Below are 24,272 nucleotides of genomic sequence, written 5' to 3'. Positions count from 1 at the left end.
AAATGGCTTAATCTCATGCATTGGTGATACTTCGTCGTTATATTTAACCTCAAAGCATCTTTTTCCCAAGTATGACTTGATGATTTGGAAGAAGCAATGAGGAAAATTTCGCTTGATTTATAAAGAAGGCCATCATGCCAGACTTTCTCAAATGCTTGAATGATGTCTAGAAATATGGCAGAGCAGTAATTTTTTGTTCTCCAAAGTTCTGTTGATTATTTCAACCAGGCGGTGGACTTGCTCGATCGTGCCATGACCGGATCTGAAGCCAAATTGGTGCTGAGGCAACACCTTCTCAAGATGATTTATCAATCAATCTGGATAATAAGATTTTTTCGAGTAATTTACCTAATATTGGTAGCAGACTTATAGGCCTATAGGTGGAAAGTTCTTGTGCCGTATTTCCAGGTTTTAATATCACAATAATTTGAGCTATTTTCTATTTACTTGGAAAACACAAAAGTCTTAAGCATGCGTTGAAAATTAAGACCAGAAAGACTATTCCTTTTTGCCGGTATTTTTTCAATATATCTTGTCGTCAAGAGTCGAATTGGAGGCAAAAAGAGCGCACAGGAGATCAGCTTTCTCTTTTGCCGTATGGGCCAGGATGTCATTTCTCATGAGTAACTGCGGCAGGGACGGCTGTTAGAAGTTACCAAGAGCAGCTTTCGAGAACGACCAAAACTTGCGTGTTCCGGTCAGGTAACTGGAAAGCTGCTCGCCGATTTTGACGACGTGGTTCGATTTCGCACGGGCGATTTGCCGCTTAAAATATCTGGAGGCACGCAGTTCGGATCCTTTGTGCCCAGCGCCGCAACCCAAGTTCGATGCGCCTGTTTTTTGCAATCAGATGCTGCTTTAACTGACGCATCGTACCAGGGCTGTGATGTGCCACCGCTCGGTACTACAGAGCGTGGTATAAAAATATCCATGCCCTGTAGTATCACATCGGCTACTGCAACGGCGCAGGCACTAGGATCATCCGAAGGGAAGCAAACCTTTCCCAAAGGGTAGGATGCAAAAAAGGAACGCATCCTATCCCAATCTGCCGACTCGTAGTGCCAAACACGGCGGGTCGCTGGTGGTCTGCGACGTTGACGTCGGATAGGCACTACACTCCTGACCAGGAAATGGTCGGACGTTCCGAGAGGGGCGTCGACAAAGCCCTGTTAACCATCGGGATGTGTAGTCAGCAGAAGATCTAATAAGGACGGCATGTGGCTCTCCACATCCGGGAGCCGCGTTGGCGATTCAACCATACGCCAATGCAAAATTATGCACAGATCGCCCTGCGTTGTCTGTGGTGCGTGATCCAAGCCATTTGGCATTGTTCCCGTTGAAATCACCCAAGACTACCATTTCAGCGGAGGGGATCTGTGTAAGCACGTCATCAATTGCCGTTTGAACGCAGCCCATGAGATGATCGATTTCTGCGTTACCACTATAGGACCTGTAGAAACACGCATAGATGTGGACGCGGTCCTCTAAATCTACGCGCAGCCGTGAGCAGAGAGCGTGACTTTCCCACTTCTAAAAAGCCCTTAGTCACCTCTTACGACACCCATGGGCGTTACGTCCCGGGGAAAGTACAGGTTAAATAATAAAGTTGCCTTCCTTTAGGGTTAATCAGACGAGATCCCAATTGTGTATGTTTCGCGTTCCAGTCACCGCTACAGATGAAGGGGTTGCCTAGAGTATTTAGGAATTCTTTATACTCATTCACTGGTATGTTATGCTTTGGAGGACTGTAAACCGCTGCTACTGTGATTTCTCATCCTGTGTCGGTGATTTTAATGATAGATGCTTGTATTTTTTCTGAGGAATAGGGTTCTAAGGGGTATTGTTTTATATTTGTTTTGAAAAAATTTTTGAATTCAATATGGATTTTTGCAGTAAATTTAGGTTCAGATATTAGAGCTATGTCAAGTTTCTCTATTATTAGGAATGTCTCTAGTTCTTGTTTACATTCTGTCAGGCCATTGGCATTCCATGTCATTATTGAGAACTATGATTAACATTAAACCATTTAACTTGGTAGTCATCATCGGCATTACTATGGAAAATTTTGAAGATACTGTAAAATAACAATGTAATTAAATAACTACAAATTTATCAATACTAAATTTAACAGAATGTTAAAAAAAGGGGAAAATGAAAGGTCTTAGTTTCCTCATTTTAAAGCTTAGTATTAAAGGAAACAGTTTATTCACCTAGCAAAGTAATAGTCTTTTAATTGAATTATATTTATTTCTCAGTAAGTACAAAATTTTCTGTTTAAACCTTTCTACTAATCTCATACTAAATGTATGGGAATGTTTGATATCAAAAGATTGAATTCTCCTCGTTTGATTTTTAAGAGTTATTGATGTCATTTTACTGATAGGACAATGTACTTTTGATTTCAGTTTAAAGTTTATTGATATCTGTAATAGTATAATCAGTATAACAGTATAACCGCCTGGTATATAATAACAGTATAACACTTAACGATTACTATACTTCAGGAATATAAAGAAAAAAATTAGGTCCGATGATAGAATTCATTAGAATTTATGAGAGGTGGCGAACGGTCAAGAGGATCACGTTATGGATTCATCACGAATGTCGAAACAATTTAGCAGACTACGATTATTTTTCAGTAACCATGCTGCACTTTTATCTGTAAAACAGCTATTCATTTACCGCAGCATTCCTGCAAAAAGCCTGCTTAGTACGTAGATCACACTAAAAGTTTTGCGTAACTTAAAAAAACAACATGTTATAACCAAAATATTATGTTTATTGATTTTCAAAATACTCTCCTTTAAATTTAAACATTTTTTCATGCGATCGAATCATTTTTTTCAAAACAGGAGGACCACAGATCTGAAGGCATATTTTGTACGTGCTGATTGAACGCTATCACTGCCCCTTCGGAATTAGTAAAAGACTTAGTTTTTTTTGGCCGTGTGCGAAGAAGCGTTGTCATGATGTAGGAGGAAACGGCTTGTTGGTCGTCTTTCGCGAACTTTTTTTTGGGGTAAAGAACTGGTAGAGTACCACTCGGCATTAACACTCTTTTGACCTTCAAGTGAAATTATACAGATGGGACTTGTAGCTGAGAAAAAAAATGCGATCATTTATTTACCAACGTTTCTCGCCTGCCTCACTTTTAATGGCCTGTTCTCATTTTCAAAGACCCATTCACAAGGTTGCTGTTTTTTTCGGGTTTAAAACAATAAAACCACATTTCGTCTCCTATGACTAAGTCTTACACAGCATTAGAATGTCCGTGGTCGTACTTCATGAGCATCTGAGAGCACCATTCCACGCGAGCCAAGCTTCTGCTCCGCTGTCAGTTCATTAGGGATCCAACGACAACAAAGTTTCCAAACTTTTGATTCCTCGTATAAAATTTTCCGAATTTGGCTCATACCTATCCTCAATAGTGCTCGAATTGTCTTATAGGTAATCCGCGGGTTTTCTTCTATTAGCCGCTTAACAGTAGCCACATTATTTTCGTTGACGGCAGTTGAAAGCCGCCCTTCACTAAATTTGTCATGTAAAGAAACCCGACCTCTCTCAAATTCAGCAAACGACCGCCTCACGGTGCTCAAGCAAGGTGCTTCTCTCCTAAAAACACTTGGAAGACGAGCGGCACAGTCTTGCGGAGAGAAAGAATTTTTAAAACCATAAAAAATCATCACTCTAAAATTTTTTCGACTTAATTCCATTTTCGTTGCGTACGTCAAACTTCGATGTGTGATAAAAAACAATTCACAAATGATTTTCCCACAGTTTTTTATTACTAAGAAGGTTGCAACTTTCAAAAAATATAACATTCTAAATTCAAATAGTTTCGATTAGCTAGAAGTGCAAAACTTTCAGTATGCCCCATGTAGAATACCGATATGTCAAACACATATCTTTTTAATTTCTGATCCTCTAGCCAGTACCTAGTTGACCTCCAACATTGACACCTGCCAATCTATCTAATAAAGTGCACAGACTATACTCTAATACAGTAGAAAGTTCTACACTGTGGACAAACTCACCCAGCTGATGTGAATTATATTCGAGAGGCGGCAGGCATAACTGGCCACTCGACATCTCAATTGTTAGTTTGTTACGAGATAAGACAATAAAGTTAAACGACTAATGCACGTGTTAATGTACTCCAGTAAATGCAAATTATAGAACTGGTTTAACGACGCAGCCGAAGGCAATGGAACTCGTTAGTAAAAGCAATCCAATCCATGCTACAACTTCATTGAATTGTAATTAGAGAAACTATTTCTCTCAAAATCGAAAAAATATTTTCTCTCTATCAACTCGTTTTCTTTTAATCAATTCCGCTCATATTCTTAATTTAAATGTAAAAAACACTCACCTCTACCTGTGCCTCTACTATATACGGCGGATGTCAAAGTGCTTTTGAGCCTGTTTGATATTCGCCATTTTAGCGCTGTTGGCCATGAAGCGAGTGTCTGCGGTACTAAAACTATTGAAGACAACCTCAGCAAACATCGATAGAGGGTGGTAAAGTACTTACGAAAAAATTTGTACTTTATTACGCTGTTTCTTGAAGTATAAATAACACGGAAAACGTACGAAATTAATTCAAAATGCTTCTTCAGATTATTGTACGTTCCTTTGCAGCCTTATACGTCATTATACGTCAAATTTAGTTCTCTGGAGACTCGCAAGTGGCGCTTCAAATAGGAACAAAAAATTTGCTATCAAACATATGGAACAGCCTGACCAGTGGTACAGGTCAGTGGTCTAAAACTATGGAACTTTTACAAAAACCCGACTTTATACATTCAGTTTGAAGTTGGTGGTAGTTACTACCTTAAGACCAACATATTTCGTATCAGTATTACCAATTTAGTACTAAATATTTGTTATTATTTTTATGTTTATCTTTGCACCAATTTCACTGAAAAAAATATTTAGTAAACACTTTGTTTTTCTTAAAAAGACAAAGGGAGCCTCCCTTTCCCTTTTTTCATAGAGTTAAAAAAAATTGTTGTCTTTTTTGTGTTGTCTACTGACTGCTACCATCTCTGGATTAGGCGTATGTCACTCTATGCTTTATGTACGAAACCATACCAAGAGCACGCGGAAACCTTGAGGTTAAGATGTAGTTGGTTATCAATCGCTTACCGTAACCGTAGTTATAGGTACATTCATTTTCCTATCTTTGTTTATTTCATCATCATCAGCGGGAAGACGTCCACTGCTGGACAAAGGCCTCCCCCAAACATTTCCAAGACGGTCGGTCCTGCGCTGTCCTCATCCAATGTATTCCTGCGAACTTAACCAGATCGTCGGTCCATCTTGTGGGCCTACCAACACTGCGTCTTTCGGTCGTGCGTCGGAGTAAAATCTTTTTCACAATTTTTTTATTTTACTTCCCCAACGCCCAACAGTCCGTCGAGCTTTGTGCCCTGTCCACTGCCATTTCAGTTTCTCAATCATCCGGGGTATGGTCGGCGACTTCGTCCATACAAGCTTTTCGTAGCATGCTACATAATTAAGCAAAGTATGCAGGTAATTATTTCTTGTACATCGTACGAGATCTAATGTAGTTGTAGTTATGGCCTTCTCAGATTTCTACTCGACTTTATAGCTACGGGCTAAATAGCGTGAAATAGTCGTTTGCTGCGCATTCTCGCGTCTCAGCACTTAGAAAAAGTAAGTCGTAGTATGCGTGACCTAATTATTTATCAATATATTATTAGTCTACCGAACTGAATACAATGGGAGTGTGAGGATTATGCGTACTATAACAGCGTCTATTGCTGCCGTGAAGCAGTAATGTGTAAGTATTTCTGTGTTTAGGTCTGAAGGGTGCCGTAGCTAGTGAAATTACTGGGCAAATGAGACTCTTAAGTCTCAAGGTGACGAGCCGAATTGTACACTATAGTGCCGCTCAGAATTTTTGGGCTTTTCAAGAATCCTGAGCGGCCCTGTATTGTAATCATATTGACACATGTTTTACACAAATTATCTTGCCCCAAGTTAAGCATATATAGCCTGTGTTATGGGTTACAAGACAATGATATATTTAATACAATATACTTACTTAAACATACATATATTAATATAAACATACATAAATACATTTAAACATCCATGACTCGGAAACAAACATCTATGTTCATCATAATTATAAATGCTAGCACCTACCAGGATTCGAACCCGGGAACTCTAGCTTAGTCATTAAAGTAGTTATTTCATTATAAAGTATAACTAAATGATTTTTCTGTTACTGTTACTCCTTATGCTGTTGTTGAGCGCACCCTCTCAAGAACCCTGCATCGTCTTTATTAAAACGTCTTTTTAAAAAAACTAAAACAGTAATTTACTCCCAACACACAGTTGTTAATTTTTATGAAATTTCGTGAGCTAACAGACTTTGAAACTACTAAACAGATAAATATAAATTTTGCATAACCTAAAAAATTTTATCCTTTTCAGTTTGCCCTTTAACCTCGTGGGTGTTAGATCCCATGGGAAGGAAACTTTGCCTCCTAGCATTTGGAACTATAAGAGCTACATTAGGCTTAATATTAGTATTCGGAACAGAAGTATGGATGCTTCTTGTCGCGAGAGCAATAAATGGAATTTTTGAAATTGGAATTTTAATGATTTTACCTTCTTATTGCGTGGAGATATCTAGTGTAAGTATCAAATCATATTTTTTATAACCCGGTTAGATCATCTCTGGTACTAACTTCGATGACGTCACATATCGTCACTTTATTGAGAATAAATAAAAGGAAAGGTTTATTTTGTCAGTATTATACATTAATGTAAAGGTGTTGCGTTGTGATGCTGATTATTAATATTTTACTTGCAATACCAGAAGAACAAAGAAAGCGTTTTTGGTTTGGGGACGCGCCTTTTAGGCTATTGTTGTTGTAGAGAACTAAAAATACCACCAAGAATTTTTTTTGTAAAACGTACAATTTTTTAAACGAAGAGGAGTAGGTACAAACGACCATCCGAAGAGATCCTGTGATGTGTAGACATCAGGTTACTTAGAAAGGAGAATTCTTCCATTAACAATGGTTGTAAAATTATAATGACACAGATTTATGTTTCGCAGAAAGAAATACGAGGCGCTTTGGGTACTATATCTCAAATGGCGTCGTCTGTTGGCATGCTGATCATGTTTGGATTTGGGCCTTTCTTATCATACCTGAATGTTAACATCATCTACGTGGTAGCCTTATACGCGACAGTTATACCTTTACTCTTTGTACCAGACAGCCCTTACTCACTGTTGAGGAAAGGTAAGATTTTTAGCAGTTTATTGACAACTTCATCATCATCATCATATCAGCCAAAAGACGTCCACTACTGGACAAAACCCTCCGCCAAAGAAATCCATGACTATCTGTCCTGCTCTGCCGACATCCCACCTATTCCGGCGATCTTGACCAGATCATCGGTCCATTTTGTAGGGCCATCTAGGGGGGCCTACCATCACTGCAACTTCCGGTACGTGATCGCCGATCGAGGACTTTGCTTCCCCAACGGCCCTTTGTCTATTGAGCTATTAGCCCTGCCCATTGCCACTTGAGTTTCGCAGTTATTTAGTCTTTGTCGGTCACTTTGGTTCTCCTACGGATCTCCTCATTTCTGATTCGATCTCGCAGGGAAACTCTGAGCATAACCCTCTCCAGTGCTCTCTGAGCGACTATGAGAAACCTTCTCATCAAGCCTATGGGCTTAGCGACCACGTCTGTGTGCCGTAAGTCATCACACACTGGGTAAAAACCTTCGTCTTTAGACACTGTGGTATTAACAACTTGTTCTATACTTATTATACAAAATCTTCGTGTCCCTAGAATACACGTGGCAAATTTATGAGTATGATCAAAGATTAGGGATCCAGTGCTCTATGTACGGCTAAATTACCTGACGGTGCCTCGCGACGTCGCTTTATTTTGTGTCTTCTACCGCATTGGTCACGAGGAGTGTTTCGAAGAGTTGTGGGACCTGATTTCTATCTCCAAATTTCACCTTCGCACGACACAATACAATGCTCTTTCTTAAGGGCCTAACTATTTATTCTTAAAAAAAAATGCGTTGATTAGTAAATCGTCGGTGTCAGTATTCAAGGTTCCAGAAAGCTGAAATTGTATTTTTTGATTCCATTGAATTGAAGTTGTTTTATGTTATTGCGTTAATTTTGTATTTCTGAGCAGTGTATTAGCGTTGTAAGTAAGAAGACAAATTAGGTAACTCACACCATTACCTTGCGGTCTACTATAATGCAAAGCTGAATGCAAATCTGATTGAAGAACAAGAGACTTAAAGCGATAAAGATTGAGAGGTACTTTTATGGAATAAATGTTTGTTACTTTGAATTCTTTCAAAACTGCTCGACAGTTGAAATCGCTCGTATGCAACCGTATGATTTCGTTCTCAGTCTAATTAATGCCCCATAGTGTGCCAAAAGTAAGTATTAATATAAATCGTGTAGATTTTCGTTCCTAAAAAAAAAATACATCCGATTCTAATCGCGTGCGAATTATAATACATCTAGCAAATTGTAAAAGTCAGGGATGTCAAAAATACATATATAAATGTTTTGAATAAATGACGCAGCATAAATTCCATAATATTAATATCTATGTATAGCTTAAGCCTCTTAAGCCCGTTATGTGTTCTGTGATACTTACATTGTAAGTATCATTTAAATCTTATCAAAGCCTTGTCTTGTCAGTATAGTAAAAAAGTACCTATGTACAGCGATTTCCAATAACGTGAATAACTTTAGTTTAAGACAACTAATATTGTATGGAGTGTTTGTATGATTAGATCATGTCAGATACGATTGACCGATAACATTGGATCATTCATCTCCACGGTCGCGACCTTTGCTATTCAAGTTCTTTTTGTTTTATCAAGTCGTAAAGAGTCACTTACTTGAGCTACAGTTCTTTAATCAATTATATTGGTTTAAATATTTACTATTCGCTATTCACTACGCACTAATATTTCTCAAAATATTTATTGTTAAAAAAAAGAATGTAAAGAATCTACTGGCAACACTTAAGAACCTACGAGAAATAATGATAATGGGTTAAAGATCAAAGACATAGATAGTTTTCGAAAGCAACGGAGAAGGCAGTTAGTGTGGATATATCAAAGGCCTTTGATCGTGTTTCGAACAAGGCGCCTCTCTCGAAACTGACATCATTTGAGCTTCCCGAGAATTTATCCAAGTGGACCGCCATATCCCTCGCTGGGTGCAGCGTACAAGTCGTTTTCGAAGGATATTGCTCGAGCCCGAAGCCCGTAAACGCTGGGGTGCCCCAAGGCTGTATTCTGTCTCCTGAACTGTTTATTCTGCATATCATCGATATGTTAGATGCCTCCAATATGCGTTGTTGTACAGATAACATTACAGGAGATGCGATAGTCAGGGGTCATGTAGGTTTCTCTCTTGAAAACTTCGTTTCATCTCATGACGAAAGTATGAAATTCATCAACTGATTTCAAAAGTATTAAATGCAAATAATCGTGAGTTATCTGAATTACCTATTATCATTGTGATCAAGTTCATCAGATAACATCATTGTTATTATTTTTTATGTTTATTTAGTACGTACTCGAGATAGCTGAATGATTATTGTCTCCTAAATTGATAACAAAGGTCACAACGGTAACATAATTTTTTAGTTAGGTATCATGTTCTGTTATTGCGTTTTCTATATCAAAATTGTCTAAATTTACTTTAGTATTAAACCTAACTTTATATTTTGAATTTTGCCACTTACGAGTACTAACATATTATGTAATTGTGTTCGTTTTTTCTATACTTTATTATGAATGATAGTGAATCTGTGGATCAACTTTCTCGATCAACGCCGAGCAATGAAAATAATAGGTTTGATTTGTACATGTATATTAATAAATTGTTCAATCTACCATATGTTCGGAACATAAAATAAAACTTAACGGCCACTCTTTCCAATCAAATAGATTATTTTACAATAGCTGTAATATTCATAAACCGTTTTTAAATTATATCAAATATTTAAATAAAACACCTGTAAAGGATTAAAACGCGTGTATTTGTAACGGTTTTACATTAGGTATTTGCGTAAAACTTACATTTTTATTTTAGCTAACCCGACGTTTCAAGACCTTTCCAGATCTCGTTTTCAGGGGAAAGAGGACGAGATTTGATTTTAATCCTTTAAAAGTGTTTTATTTAAATGTGTGACACTCGCGTTAATCAAAGAAAATACTATATTTCATGAAAAGTTATGAAGAATAAACTGTATAAATATTAATTATCGTATATTGGATGCATCAACCTTTAGAGCTTGAATTCGTTGTTACTATAAGGACGCTTAGTGAACATGATGATCGTTATTACTGTCAGGAATACTGCATCTCACAAATACAATGGTAATTAACTATAACAGGTCGACATGGCACCACAAGCAGCACCCATTCACGATTTGAGGACATGTTTGAGGGAAGGAGACGATCCGGCACACGACGCTGCCTCTAGCAATGCCATTTCAGTGAGCATGACGAACCGTGTTAATGAATAAGCTATGGGTACCGCGATCCTGGTTTTCGGTTGATACAAATGTGTTTTTAAATGAATAAGAATGTTTGTTGCTTAGTTATTGATGTATTTAGATGTATTTTTGGACGTTCGATCGTAAGATTACGAGATTAGCGGATGGGGGTAGGTGAAAAAAAATTGTAAGATTTTTTCTGTCACTACCCCGTCCCAAAGGGCCATGGAATAGGGGTGAAGTTGTATCATTAATTTCAACTACTGCTTTCAAGTCAGGTTGGCTGAGTAGTCTAAGGCATTTAAGGTCCGATTCTCGAGATTGAGCGTGGGCTTGAACCCCACATGTGGCATAGGTTTTGAAGTTATACATTTTATTAAAAAATATCAGAGTGAAATTTTACATTGCTTGCGCACACTGACACGCAAATTCGACACCCTGACGTCAGCTGGTCAACTGGACCATTTGTATCATACTTCAGCTACCAAGCCTTCTGTAACTCATATTATGTCTACTGAATCACAAATGGAAAAATTCTCTCTAAATGTATTTAAATAATTTAATGATAATATTTAATTACACGTTATTTAACTAAATTATGCGGTATGATAATATTTTAATTGGTTGTATTTAACACCTTACAATATTGTTTTTTCTACATACGTAAAGTAGCACGATGAAATTTTTAAGAATTTTTGTTTTATTACGCCAAAGAAGAATTAATTTCATGCGTGCGTACACACACTCACTTTTTTTATTACATTAAATTACACACATTTTCAGCTACACACACTTTTTTTACCTACGCACTTTTTTTATTAGATTATAATTACGCACTCACTTCCCTTACAGCCTCGCCTAGTTTCGTAATTCTGGGTCTTGATATCTAGGGCGATTTCAAACTCCGCGGCCATCTGGAGAGCAAAGCCAAATTGGCTTCAAAGAAACTGGGCGTCATAAATAGAGCACGGCAATACTTTCGGCCCAAATTCTAGCGCTGTACAAAGCGCAGGTCCGGCCACATATGGAGTATTGCTGTCATCTCTGGTCTGGCGCACCCCAGTATCAGCTCGATCCATTTGTCGGGGACCCAGTGCTCTCGGAACGGCTGGATCACTTGGCGTTGCGTAGAGACCTCGCTTCATTGTGTGTCTTCTATCGCATTTATCATGGGGAGTTTTCCGAAGAGCTGTTTCGCCTGATTCCTGCCCCCGAATTCCATTCCACATTCCACCTTCGCACTACACGCCACAAATTTGGATATCATCCCCATCATCTGGATGTGTGGCGGTCCTCCACAGTGCGGTTTTCAAGGAGCTTTCTTCCATGTACTACAAAGCTGTGGAATGTACTTCCTTGTGCGGTATTTCCGGGACGATACGACATGGGTACGTTCAAAAAAAGCGCGTCCATCCTAAAAGGCCGGCAACGCTCTTGTGATTCCTCTGGTGTTGCAAGAGAATGTGGGCGGCGGTGATCACTTAACACCAAGTGACCCGTACGCTCGTTTGTCCTCCTTTTCCATAAAAAACATACTATTTTTAGCTACACACACTTTTTTTACCTACACACACTTACACACACTCTTTTTATTAAATTATATTTTTTAATTCTTCCGTTTATTATGATGTGAGCAGCTCTATGTTATTTTCTGAAGAAAAGTTTCACTAGCTGGTTTCATATACTACCCAATTGTTTAAGCGCAAGTAATTCATTTGTATTCCTTAATCAATAATAATACGATTTTCAAAAACATTATACTTACTAAGAAAGGAATATCGTTTCCTAGCGATACCTGTATTTTTGGGCTTCTTCTGTCTATTTTTTCATTAAAACTGTAATTATTTTACTGGCCCTCTGTAAACAAATATAATTTCGTAATATTTTGTTGTTAAAGGATTAAAAGATGAGGCGTTTGAAGTGCTCAAGCTTCTCCGAGGGTCGGAAATGGCGGCGCAACAGGAACTTAAGGAGATGACAGTAGTACATGGATGCCAAGTAAAAGTCAAGGATTTGCTGAAAGACAGAATATTCCTAAAAGCATTGTCCATCAGCGTACTTTTGTCCATAGGATTTCAATTGATTGGTTATAGCGCTGTCACTGTATACTTACAAAGTATTATGGACATTACCAAGACGAGTGTGTCTTCAAATACAATATCTGTCATTTTTGGCGTAATGCAAATTATTGCAAGCCTTGTGTCAGCGCTTTTAAGTGATAAGGCGGGAAGGAAAATCATTCTCTGCGTTACACTATTTGGGACATCAATCGGAATGGTAATTAAATTATTTTATCACCAACTAACTCTATGTATATATTTAATAGCTGTTTATATATTATTACTTGACTTTAATCTGTTCTGAACATTGGATACGATTCTTAGAACATGAACTTTGCCCGATTTCACGAATGACACTTCAAAGTGAGTTTAATAAAACTCAGTTTTACGTAAACGAGTTCAAATGCCAGTTTTGATCTCGATTAAACACAAAGCGATTTCACAAATACCTTTTGAGCGTGTTGACCTAAACTGAGTTTACATATCATAAACAATACAATGTTTTAAATACTTTGCCAAAACTGTAATCGGTAAGTTTGAACAAAATCAAAATTTATTTATTAATACGGCTTTATTCACTTTTTATCAGTATGGGTACCGACTAGTTTCGGACCATTCGGAGGTCCTTCATCAGGGACCAAACGTGAGTAAAGCCATATGATTAAATAATTTAATAATAGCTCTCGAAAATTTTTATAATTTAAAATCAAAATTATTAAATCTTAATCAAATTTATTACTTACATGGTGAAACCGGGGCTTAATGTTATGTGTCACTAACTTTTGGAACAAACTTCGGTATTTCCAAGCCGATACTTATATTTATTCTATCATTAATTTATTTTAGAGTAACACTAGCATGACTGTCTATTAATTTGGCTAAGAGACTTTATTTTCTGCAGCTTAAAGGAATTGCAGACTATTTTGTATTAATTTTAACTTGTTGCAATCGGTCCTTTGAAATATATCTTGACAAACGCACAGATAGACAGGTTTTATTTTTTCATTTAGAAGTTTACTTCTTATCTTACCTTTTAAGGTAAGGTAGACTATGGGTACCACAACGGCGCCTATTTCTGCCGTGAAGCAGTAATGTGTAAGCATTACTGTGTTTCAGTCTAAAGGGCGTCGTAGCTAGTGAAATTCCTGGGCAAATAAGACTTGACATCTTGTCTCAAAGTGACGAGCGCAGTTGTGGTGCCGCTCAGAATTTTTGGGTTTTTCAATAATCTTGAGTGGCGCTGTATTGTAGGGTAGGGCGAATCACCATCAGCTGAACGTCCTACTCGTCTCGTCCCTTATTTTCATAAAAATAAGGAATTTCTTAACAATACCCACGTCTCAATATCTAGGAAGCTTGCTTTGAGAACGAAATATCAGGCCCATGGATATCTTAGTTCCAAAAGGTAGCATCTTGATGCGCCGATTACACAAGCCTGTAATTAAATTATTTACATCGAGTACTACTATGTATTTTTGCATCCTGTTAGTTGGGAGTAAGGTTCCTGCCTGAATATGTATGCCGCAAATAGGTAGTGAGGCAAAAGAAAACAAACTGATGATGTATCATACTTAAATATTGTTAAGTTTATGAAAATATCATCATGGTTTTGAAGCTTCCAACCTCTTTATTAATCCCTAAAGATCTTACAAATAATATTGATATACAGTTATACCTGAGAATAAACCAAGAATATGCAAAATGTTGACAATATCGCTGACAACACTGTCAATACAATGATAATTGTGAAGTTTTCCAAATGTCAGGCAGCCTTGCAAATAAACGCGGGAAACGTTATACGTCCGAATTAACGAATCGCAAAATGTCTATTTGTACACATTTAGCATATTCTTGGTTTATTCTCAGGTATATCTTTATACCAAGTTTAAATGTAAGGCCGTTAATGTCTGTCACCCTTGTCAAGGTTACATCATCGTTTCGAAATACTGATTTTCGGGACACTTATCAAAGTGATAACATCATAATAACTGTCTGTATGTATTGTTATCTATGATAACCTTACTATTGACATATATAAAAATTTGGATTTTGATTCAATAATTTGTATACGAATACGAAAAAAACGTTAGTTTTTTAAGTACTTAACGACGTTTATATAAATTTTTACTACAGGAAATTTTTATTTTTAATTTTCAAACTTGAAATACGACAAGAATCGTTACCATATGCTGATATATCAGCTTCATTACTTAGAGAGGAAAGTCTATTTTCTATTGGGCCTTACACATGCACAGACGCTAATACAAGCCGGGATGGCTTTAGTATAGTTTGTCCCTTTCTTGCTGTGTCTATATTGAAGGATTGGTAAATAGGCTTAGTTCTGCAGCATATGCGGTTAAGAAAATTAGACGGTTAATTGACAGATTAGTATACTTTAGTAATTTTCATAGTATTATATCCTATGGTATATTGTTATGGGGCAGTGCGGCCGATATTAATATTATCTTTGTGCTGCAGAAGAGGGCTTTTCGCGCGATTCATAACCTAGGTCCTATAGAATCATTAAGAGAAAAATTTAAAGAAATAAACATTTTGACTGTTGCTTCTCAATACATTTTTGATAATGTTCTGTATATTCATAACCACATTGAGGAATTTTCGAGAAACTGTGACATTCATAATGTTAACACGAGGAACAAACATAAACTTGTTGGGTCGAGTTAGTAAGTCTTGTATGTATATGCTTCTACAATATGATCCCAGAAAATGTACAAAACAAATGTGTTACGAAATTTAAAAGAATTGTTAAAAAACGTTTGTGTGGGAAAGGTTATTATAGCATAAACGATTTTTCTTAATGACACCACGGACTGGGAATAAAGCGAACACCCTCAGGCTCTTTAATTATAAATGTTTATTGTACGATATTACATTCTAATCCATATTTTATATTTAAAAAAAAAACCCGCTGAGTTTCTTGCGCACATTCTTCTCAGGTCTCTCTCATTCTTCTCAGGCAGTCTCTTTTGAATGGGTGGTAGTTTTTGACGTTCAATAAGTGATTTTAAATCCTATTTTGAATAAAAATATTTGAATTTGAATTTGTCCTTTACTTTCATCTTGACAGCCAAATAAATTAAGAAATTTAAGAATCAAGATCTCTTATTACATTTATTTACGCCTTTTTGGTATATTATACCGGGTGTAAAACAATAAAACAACTACATCCTAAAAGTTGGGGGGGGAGGTTGCAAAATTGGACTAAGATTCTGAAGATGTATAATATTGGCACTGAAAAGTTAAAAAAAAGACTGGTGCGAGTTATTTTAATTATTTTTTTTAAATCCATACATTTTGAACACGTGTGAGTTATAATTATGCTTATTTTGCAGGCTGGCCTTGGTTTATTCTTCTACGCAAATGACTCGAGCGACTCAATAGTTGGGTTTATGAATTATTTACCCATTGTCTCTGTGATTATAATTGTCCTGTGCTACAATGCAGGTGAGTTATCATTCGCTTATTAACCATCACTTTTAATACCCATTAGTATTGAAATAAGCGTCAAAGGGCTCGTTACTTAAATATATAGGTATATTAAGACAGTATAACTGGAAAATGGATGTTTTGGACCGAATTAAACTACGGCTTTGGAATGAGCTGATAATATAAGCCCAGTTAGTAAAACTATTTAAAATGACGTCTTTTGCTTATAATTACAGTAGAAATTGCTCACAAGTAAATAATAAAAGTAAGAAATAGAGATTAAGTGAGAAGAAATGATAGACGATGGCATTATACATTATTTTATACTACACAAAATAGTATGAACAATTACCGATTTGATATCTTACGTGATTTAAGTGGATTCATATGGCAAAACAAAAATACAATGTCGTTACAAATGATGAGCGCTTATATTATTAGACTGTTTTTTTTTTCAAATAATGCTGTAGTGTCTAGAAAATTAAATCTCCTATACAGTGACGTATGTATAATTATTCTCGGCGATGCTAATATAGACCTAAAAACCAACAATTCCATAAGAAATATGTACATCGATATGCTCGCCGAGCGCGGATTCAATGTAGGTATAACTGACTATACCAGAATTGAAAAGAGATTAAATAAAATTACAAAATCGTGCATTGACCACTTGTTTACGAAGTTAATTTCATTGAGTCCGTGCACGGCCGCAGTCGATACAGTTCTGGCGGATCACCGCGTCATTCTGTTGGCATGCGAAGCTACAAGTAATATACAGCGTGCTACAAAATATAATTGTAAAATGCAGTACTGTGACAGTAAAATTGTAAACGAGGAACTAAATAATATTGAGTGGTTGAATACGACAAATATTTCATGTCCTGAAAAAATTTACGAATTCATAAAATCTAATTTTACTTTAGCTTATAACAAATCCTTAAAATTTAAATCGCAACGCATCAATAAACTACCGAAACAACCCTGGGTGAAGCAATTTATGCTACAAATGACTGATAGAAGGGACGCCCTTTTCAACAGTTGGAAAAAAGATCCGACAAACAAATGTCTTCGACTAGAGTATAATCAGATTAGGAATAAAATTCATAAGACCCTTGAAAGAAGTAGGAACAGATATTATCAGAATGAAATAAATAAAAATATGAAAAATCCTAGAAAACTTTGGCAGATCGTTAATAATATTTGCGGCAGGGTTAGTAGATCGATAGATGAAATAGTTTCTAAGGCTTTTGACTACAGTCAACAGTCTCACAAAGTTATTGCAAACAAGTTTGCACAAGAATTCCGAAATGCTGTCAAGGCTATGGTACCTTCTTGCCCGATTAAACTTTTAGATCCAGATGAATATAAAATGGATGCTAACGTCTCTCTTCGCTTTAAAAATGCAACACCCTTAAGAATCGAGAAGTTAATATCCAGGTTAAATAATAGAAAGGCTGAAGGTGGTGATGGCATAAAAATTAGAGATGTCAAATGTATCGCAAAGAAAATATCCTCATCTATAGCGCATTTAATAAACGTCAGCTTTGCAGTCGGAAAGTACCCGAGGGAATTAAAGCAAAGTTGCGTGAGACCAGTACATAAAAAAGGGAAACAGAACGATGTTTCTAACTATCGTCCTGTTTCCCTCTTATCATCTATAGATAAAATTGTTGAGAAGTACCTCAGTGATCAGATTCAATCGTTTTATCACAACCATGATATTATTAGCAAAAACCAGTATGGTTTTCAACCACTCAAAAGTACTTCGCTGCTGCTCTCCAAGTTCAGTGATGAAATTAACGGTCACTTAGGTAATCGCAAACACGTCTTTGTCCTTTTTATTGACTTCTCGCGCGCATTTGACACTCTAAATCACGAATGCTTGATTACGAAACTTGGAAACTCTGGAATCAGAGGCCCGACCCTAAATTGGTGTGAGGATTATCTCAAAAATAGGTCATTCTATGTTAAAATAGAAGATGCCAAGAGTGATGTTTTATCAGTTACTGAAGGAACAGCACAGGGATCAGTGCTCGGCCCAATACACTTTATCGCGTATGTCAATGATATAAATAATATACTGAAGCATTGTACATCATATCAATACGCTGATGACACTTGTCTTGTAATCGCTGATAGAAACATTGAACAAGCACTTGAGAACCTTCAGTTTGACTTCGACCGCCTTAACAAATGGTGCCACGACAATAGGCTTGTCCTCAATGCCGATAAAACGAAATTGATGCATATTCGATCACCATATCTTAAAACTAATTATGACACAATCAAGAAGCTTAAGGCGCATTGCCATATGTGTTTTCATCAAAAGCTACAAATATGTAGCTGTCCCACTATTGAAACTGTTGAAAATCATACGTACTTGGGTTTAGTTATCGATTGTTGTTTTAACTGGCTCCCCCATATCAATACTGTATGTGACAAACTCAGAGCATTTTTAGCCAATTTAATTTTAAGAAAGGGTAGAATACCATATAAAATATTGTTATTATTATATAACTCACTAGCCGATTCCATTATAAGTTATGGTATTACCAGCTATGGCAGAACATTTAAGACCTACCTAGATAAAATACAAAACATGCAAATTAGGATAATTAAAGAAATAGTCTCCCCAGTAGTAAAAGAACAACATAAAGCGAATGAATATAACGATCTCTTCAGGCACTGTAAAATCTTACCAATACACACAAAATTTAATTATTGTCTTCTTAAGGAACAATTTTTCAATCATGAAATTCAAAGTAAAATTTGTCATAAAATAACCACTAGGAAAATCACAAATAATCACTTAAAAACATTAAAGTCCAATAACATTTATGGTTCGCGCACAACACAATATTTGGTTCCTCGGCTATTAAATGATATTGATCCATCTGTAAAAATTAGCATCACCAGAAAAAATATTAGAGATAAGTTAAAATTGCAATTTTTGAACACCCTGTAGCTTACATTCTAAGTGGGTCAAACATCGGGTTCTTTGTCACCGCCCACCGGCCGAGCGAATAGACATATCGCTGTGCGTGTGCGACGGAATAGCGCGATCGAAAGATAGCAGTGTCCCGCTTTCGCATAGAGATATGAATCAACGATGACCGGTTGAATGCGAACCTGATCTAATGATGCTTTGCTTGTAAACCTTGTGTATGTACTTACTTAAGTTTTTTCTGATCTTATTTTAATTATCATTGCGAACTCAACTCATGTTAGCAATCCGGACAAATCTTCGTGATTTTTGGTTGCTGCTTTATTTATATAAATATGTAAAGTTTTAAATAAATATATTAAAAAAAAAAAAAAAATGTTCTATTCCACAATGATTATCCAGTACGGAGAAAGCTCGACAAAGTAAATTAAAATAAAGTCACATTCAGAAAATTTTTTCACCATGAAAAAAACCGTTTATTTAAAATCCTGCTTCCGTGATAAGTACATATTATAGTTCTGAAAAGAATAATTATTTTCTCATAGTTAGTTCTTCACATAAAATTTTTGTTTGAAATTTTAATAAATATAAAAATTGTGAAGAACACATAATGTTTGTTTGAAGTTTTAATAAATATAACAATTTTTGCTAAATGTAAACTCTAAGAGTTCAGTCGTATCAGAGTACTCTCAGGCTCAGTATCCACCAAAGCGGAGAGGAGAGGAAAGGAGATAAGCCGCGCAGCTGTCAGGTTGTTTCCACTAAAGCGGAGAGGAGATGGGAGCTCGAAATCAGTAATGGAAAGGAATATCGAAAGGAAGACTTCATGTCGATACAAAAGTTCTCAACGCATCTCCGCTCCGCCGCGCCGCTTGATTGCTTGACGCGGCACAAAATTCTATAGACAAATGAGACATCTCCTCTCCTCTCCACTTGATCCATTTCCACCGTGGCTACTCGTAGAGGAGATGTGGAAACAACGAAATCTGATTGGTTATCAAAGCTGCAGTACCGGATTAAGCACGTGCAGGGCCCGTAGCGAATTCTATTGAGAGGCCCTTGGTCCGTTAGAAAGATTAAAGTGTTAAAAACTTAATACACATTACTTCTTGCATAATTGGCATTTTTCGGTTAATTTTTTTAGTTAATTAAAAACAAGTGAATATAACGATTTTAACAAGTAATTAATCAAATTAGTATAAGCCTAGTTAAATAATTAAATATTAATAAATTTCTCTTAAGAATTACGCGCAGGTGGAGGCCCCGTATTACGCAAGGCCTGTAGCTAAGCCGGCGCTGCTCGTAAGAATACATAGTTCGTCGGTAGAACACAGTACAATAATTAATTATTTTTTCAGGCATGGGCAGCTTGTGTATATTAGTATGCACAGAATTATTCGACAGTCCAGCGAGAACTACAAGCGTTAGCATCAGTGTTAGCAGTTCATTAATATTTGCCTTCCTGAATCTAAAGTACTTCCCACTGCTAAGTGAACTAATGGGAGCAGCTGCGGTCTTTTGGTCTTTTAGTGCCATTAACTTGTTATACGTCTTGTTTATAATGTTCTGTGTGCCTGAGACGAAGCGTAAATCGTTCCTGGAAATACAAAGAGCTTTAGGTCGGAGAGAAGATAAGAAAGAAGCAGTCTGTGCATGATACAGAATGTAATCAGAGAACAAGGTTTATTAAACAAATATTTGCGTGTGTTATTTGCATGTTAATTACGTTCTCTGTTCAGTAAGAACGTGTTTATTTAATTTTATCCATGCTTTGCAAGATTAATTTTATATTAGGATAGGGTTTATATAGGTACGTACTAAATATACGGACTTGAAACGAATTCTTGTAGGTAGTATATACTGAGAATGCTCGAAAGTGTTATAAATAAAAATCACGTAATAATATTGTAAAAATGTACAACATTATGATTTGAATTGCTTACTTATAATATAGATGTAAGTATTGAATCGCTACTTAAGAACTTTTTATGTTAGTTTTTCTAGTCGTATTAAAAACACAGATGTCACGGTAAAAATTTGTCAACTAAAAAGTACATAATATTTATTCAAGTTTCTGTGTGTATTTAGTAAGTAAATATCGTTTTTTTTAATTCGTGGAACAAATAAGTTAGAAGTGCGTACTGCAACTATTCGTATAAGTCTTGTCGTGAAACTAGGATTACCGTCTTAATAATAATGAATCCCTGATAATTAAGTTCGGATTATGAAATTCTAATGATTTTAGAAATCCTTAGAGATTTCTTAAAATTAAACTTTTAATATATCGCCTCAATTTTTTTCGTCCATCTATTAAGTAGTTATTATCATTAAGTGCAAGTAAAGCCGAAAATTTTAACATAATATTTAAATAAGTAGACCGAAAAAAAACAAGAAATTTATAATTGATAACTTTATTTATGGCCACACTAGTTTATGACTATAATGTTATTTCATATATTATATTAGGACACATTTACGCCTGTAATCTACTAATTACTTTTTATATGAATTACAATAAGAATAAAAATAATAAATTTATTCAAATCTATAGCCAACATCTTTAATTATTTTTCCATTCATCGAGAAGCGTTGATTTTTAGTCAAATATGATCGTGACAAGAAAATGTTCAAATAATTCTTGAAGCACTACTGAGTTTGTGATGTGAATAAGAAAATTATCCCAACGCCGGCGATGAGCAGAGTTGTTGAGAAGTTACAAATAAGTTAACAAGGTGCTATTTTCTTTAGTTCCGATAGTTTTGTAGATGGGCTATAGTGAGTGTCCGAGCGCGACGACCAATACTTGTACTTAATATGTATGAATCCATCTCTACTCTGTTGTTGGTACTAAGAAAATCACCGCTAGTACTCGCCCGCCGATTATATCTGTATACCTTCCAAGTGAGAGTCGATGAGAGAGTAATGGGCGAGATGAGCAGGACGTTCAGCTGATGGTAATTGATACTTCCTCCCCATTACAACGCAGAGCCGCTCAGGATTCTTGAAAAACCAAAAAAATTTAAGCGGCACTAAGAGACATAAGATGTTAAGTCTCATGTACTTAGCTAGCTACGGCGCCCTTCAGACCGCAACACAATAACGCTTACACATTACTGCTTCACGCCAGAGAAAGGCGCCGTTGTGGTACAAATAATCTAACTGGAGTTTGATTTATATCTCCATTCGCAGAAGCTGTGGGATGAGCCTTTTTTGTTAAATTGCTTTACTGCACTCAATTGACAATATTCGGACGGAGTTCGTATCATGTTTCTGGCTTCAGGCTACTCCTTCGAGCAACAATGGGACACTTTAGATTCCCTCAATCCGCCCATGTGGAGGCAATTTAGATAGCCACGGTCACCATAGCATATCGTGCCGCCCCATTGCAGGTAGTATTTCCCGCCAAGTCGTCAGAGTTATACTAGTTTTAGTTACCTTATTTAAAATTATATGTTTGAAATTTAGGGAAATATGAAACAAATTACGGTTATAATTAAAAAAATACAATTAATGTATGTAATAATGGTAATTAATATGTAAAGAGATCGACTTAACACAACACCTATCAGAGAGTACAAGTAACAGTCACAGTTTTAGACCAATAGTTTTTTAACGAGGTAAGTTATGACTGAACGAAAACTAAATTTATAATTGGTGACCGCTCGTTAAAACTTTTAATGCGTAAGCTCGTACAGAGAGCCAAGCCACGATATGAATATTATATACTAGTCAAAACAAAATAGGGGCCACTACGTTTTTACAGTATTCTCAAGAATTCCTGAGGTTTAAGGGTTGATTAATGATTCGATTGGATAAATTAATTGATTGATTTTTATTCAGACAGTATAAAAAAATGATGGAAACAATTAAAATGATAAATTTTCTCCAATTTTTAGCATTACGAGTATCGCGCATCAGATGGAATCTTGCGTTGATTCTCTGTGCATATGAGACCACATGGGGTCTTATGACCACCTCGATGTAACGTTTAGCTGTTATTGTGCCTTCGTTAAGAATTACCAGCTTGGTTCTGCCTGACATAAAGATTCCTCCCCATACCATAACATCGGGGCCACCGTGTCGTCCATGTGCGGTAGTTGCTCGAGCTCTGCCAGATCCCCGTCTCTTGGTTAGTCTCCAAGTCTCTTAAAAACGATACCAAGTATTCTGGATCGCTCGCCGGGAAAACCCAGCTGTAACGCCACAGAACGCTGCGAATGGCCTTCTTGAAGCAATGTTACAGCCCTAGTTACAGTTGCCAAGTCCATATGACGTCGAATTTTCGGTATAACTTCTTAAAAATGTTAATTCAACCACTAGCTAAACAAAACTTACAGTGTTCTTGACAGAATCGTCACTTAGACTGAGTTGAAATCCGTCTTAAATTCGGGTATAATCAAGTGGTTCCAAAAACTACCCACTTTAAACAATTATGCAGGTGGAATAGCCAAAACATGTGTGTTAACAAATAAGGTAGCATCACGATAAATTATCAGCTACTTCAGAATGCATAAAAAATAAACTATCGCTAACGAGGTCAATAAAATCAAGTGACTCTTATTTTGTTTTGACTAGTATAAATACCTAAACAAAAACTGGTCAATTTATGTTCATTTTTATTATTTTTGTTGTCCATATTTTTTACTAGGCTGCTGCTTTTTTTTATAGTTTTTCGATTTAGTGTTCGTGTGTTTGCTGAAAATAGAGGTGTTAACTGTTAAGGGTATGTTCCGATATGCACTGCGACCACTGTACAGTGTGACGTCAATTTAGTATACTGTGAAGCCGTTCCTTTATACCCAGTTATACTGGTTACTATTTAAAACGGAATGTAATCCCGTATACTGTCAGCCGCATTTTTTGACGCATCATTCAAATGAGTGTATTAAAAGTTTTCTAGTTCATTCAAAAAAACGGTTGTTGGAGTACTGTCAAATTAAAATTATTTGGGATTAAACTGTAGGTATTGTTTATAAAACGTTAGGCACTCGAGTGGTTTTGACTGACCACGTGATCAAAGTACTGCGAGTACCTTACCTCGAAAACGCCAGTGATCACAGTAGAATATGGCTGCGATTTATGACGTCATAAATTTCCCTAGGGTACTGCGGCAGTATACTGGCAGACAGCACTGTGCAGTGCTCGCAGTGCATATCGGAACATACCCTTAGTTCCCCGTTTTTGACGTGTCTGCAGCTGTCACAGATAAACTGTATATAGATAGTCGTATAAAATTTTTAAGATTAAACCACGCATCGGGTTGTCAGGTCGTGTATATGCTAGTATATT

The 24,272-nt window shown here is 36.4% G+C and overlaps 1 protein-coding gene across 1 annotated transcript in view; it reads left to right on the top strand.

Moving 5' to 3' along the window:
* LOC126979750 (facilitated trehalose transporter Tret1-like) overlaps positions 1 to 21,290 on the top strand; it is a 33,402-nt gene extending 12,112 nt beyond the window's left edge. The window contains exons 3-7 of the mRNA XM_050829264.1: positions 6,463 to 6,665; positions 7,094 to 7,280; positions 12,430 to 12,809; positions 15,946 to 16,057; positions 20,342 to 21,290. Coding sequence (XP_050685221.1) covers positions 6,463 to 6,665; positions 7,094 to 7,280; positions 12,430 to 12,809; positions 15,946 to 16,057; positions 20,342 to 20,640 — 1,181 coding nt within the window. The 3' untranslated portion in view covers positions 20,641 to 21,290. The remainder of the gene's footprint in view (positions 1 to 6,462; positions 6,666 to 7,093; positions 7,281 to 12,429; positions 12,810 to 15,945; positions 16,058 to 20,341) is intronic.
* Positions 21,291 to 24,272: the final 2,982 nt, after the last annotated feature.

This window comes from Leptidea sinapis, chromosome 4, assembly GCF_905404315.1.
Source record: "Leptidea sinapis chromosome 4, ilLepSina1.1, whole genome shotgun sequence".
Classification (NCBI taxonomy): domain Eukaryota; kingdom Metazoa; phylum Arthropoda; class Insecta; order Lepidoptera; family Pieridae; genus Leptidea; species Leptidea sinapis.
The sequence above is the reverse complement of the archived record's forward strand: the minus strand, read 5'-3'. Positions and strand labels throughout refer to the sequence as shown.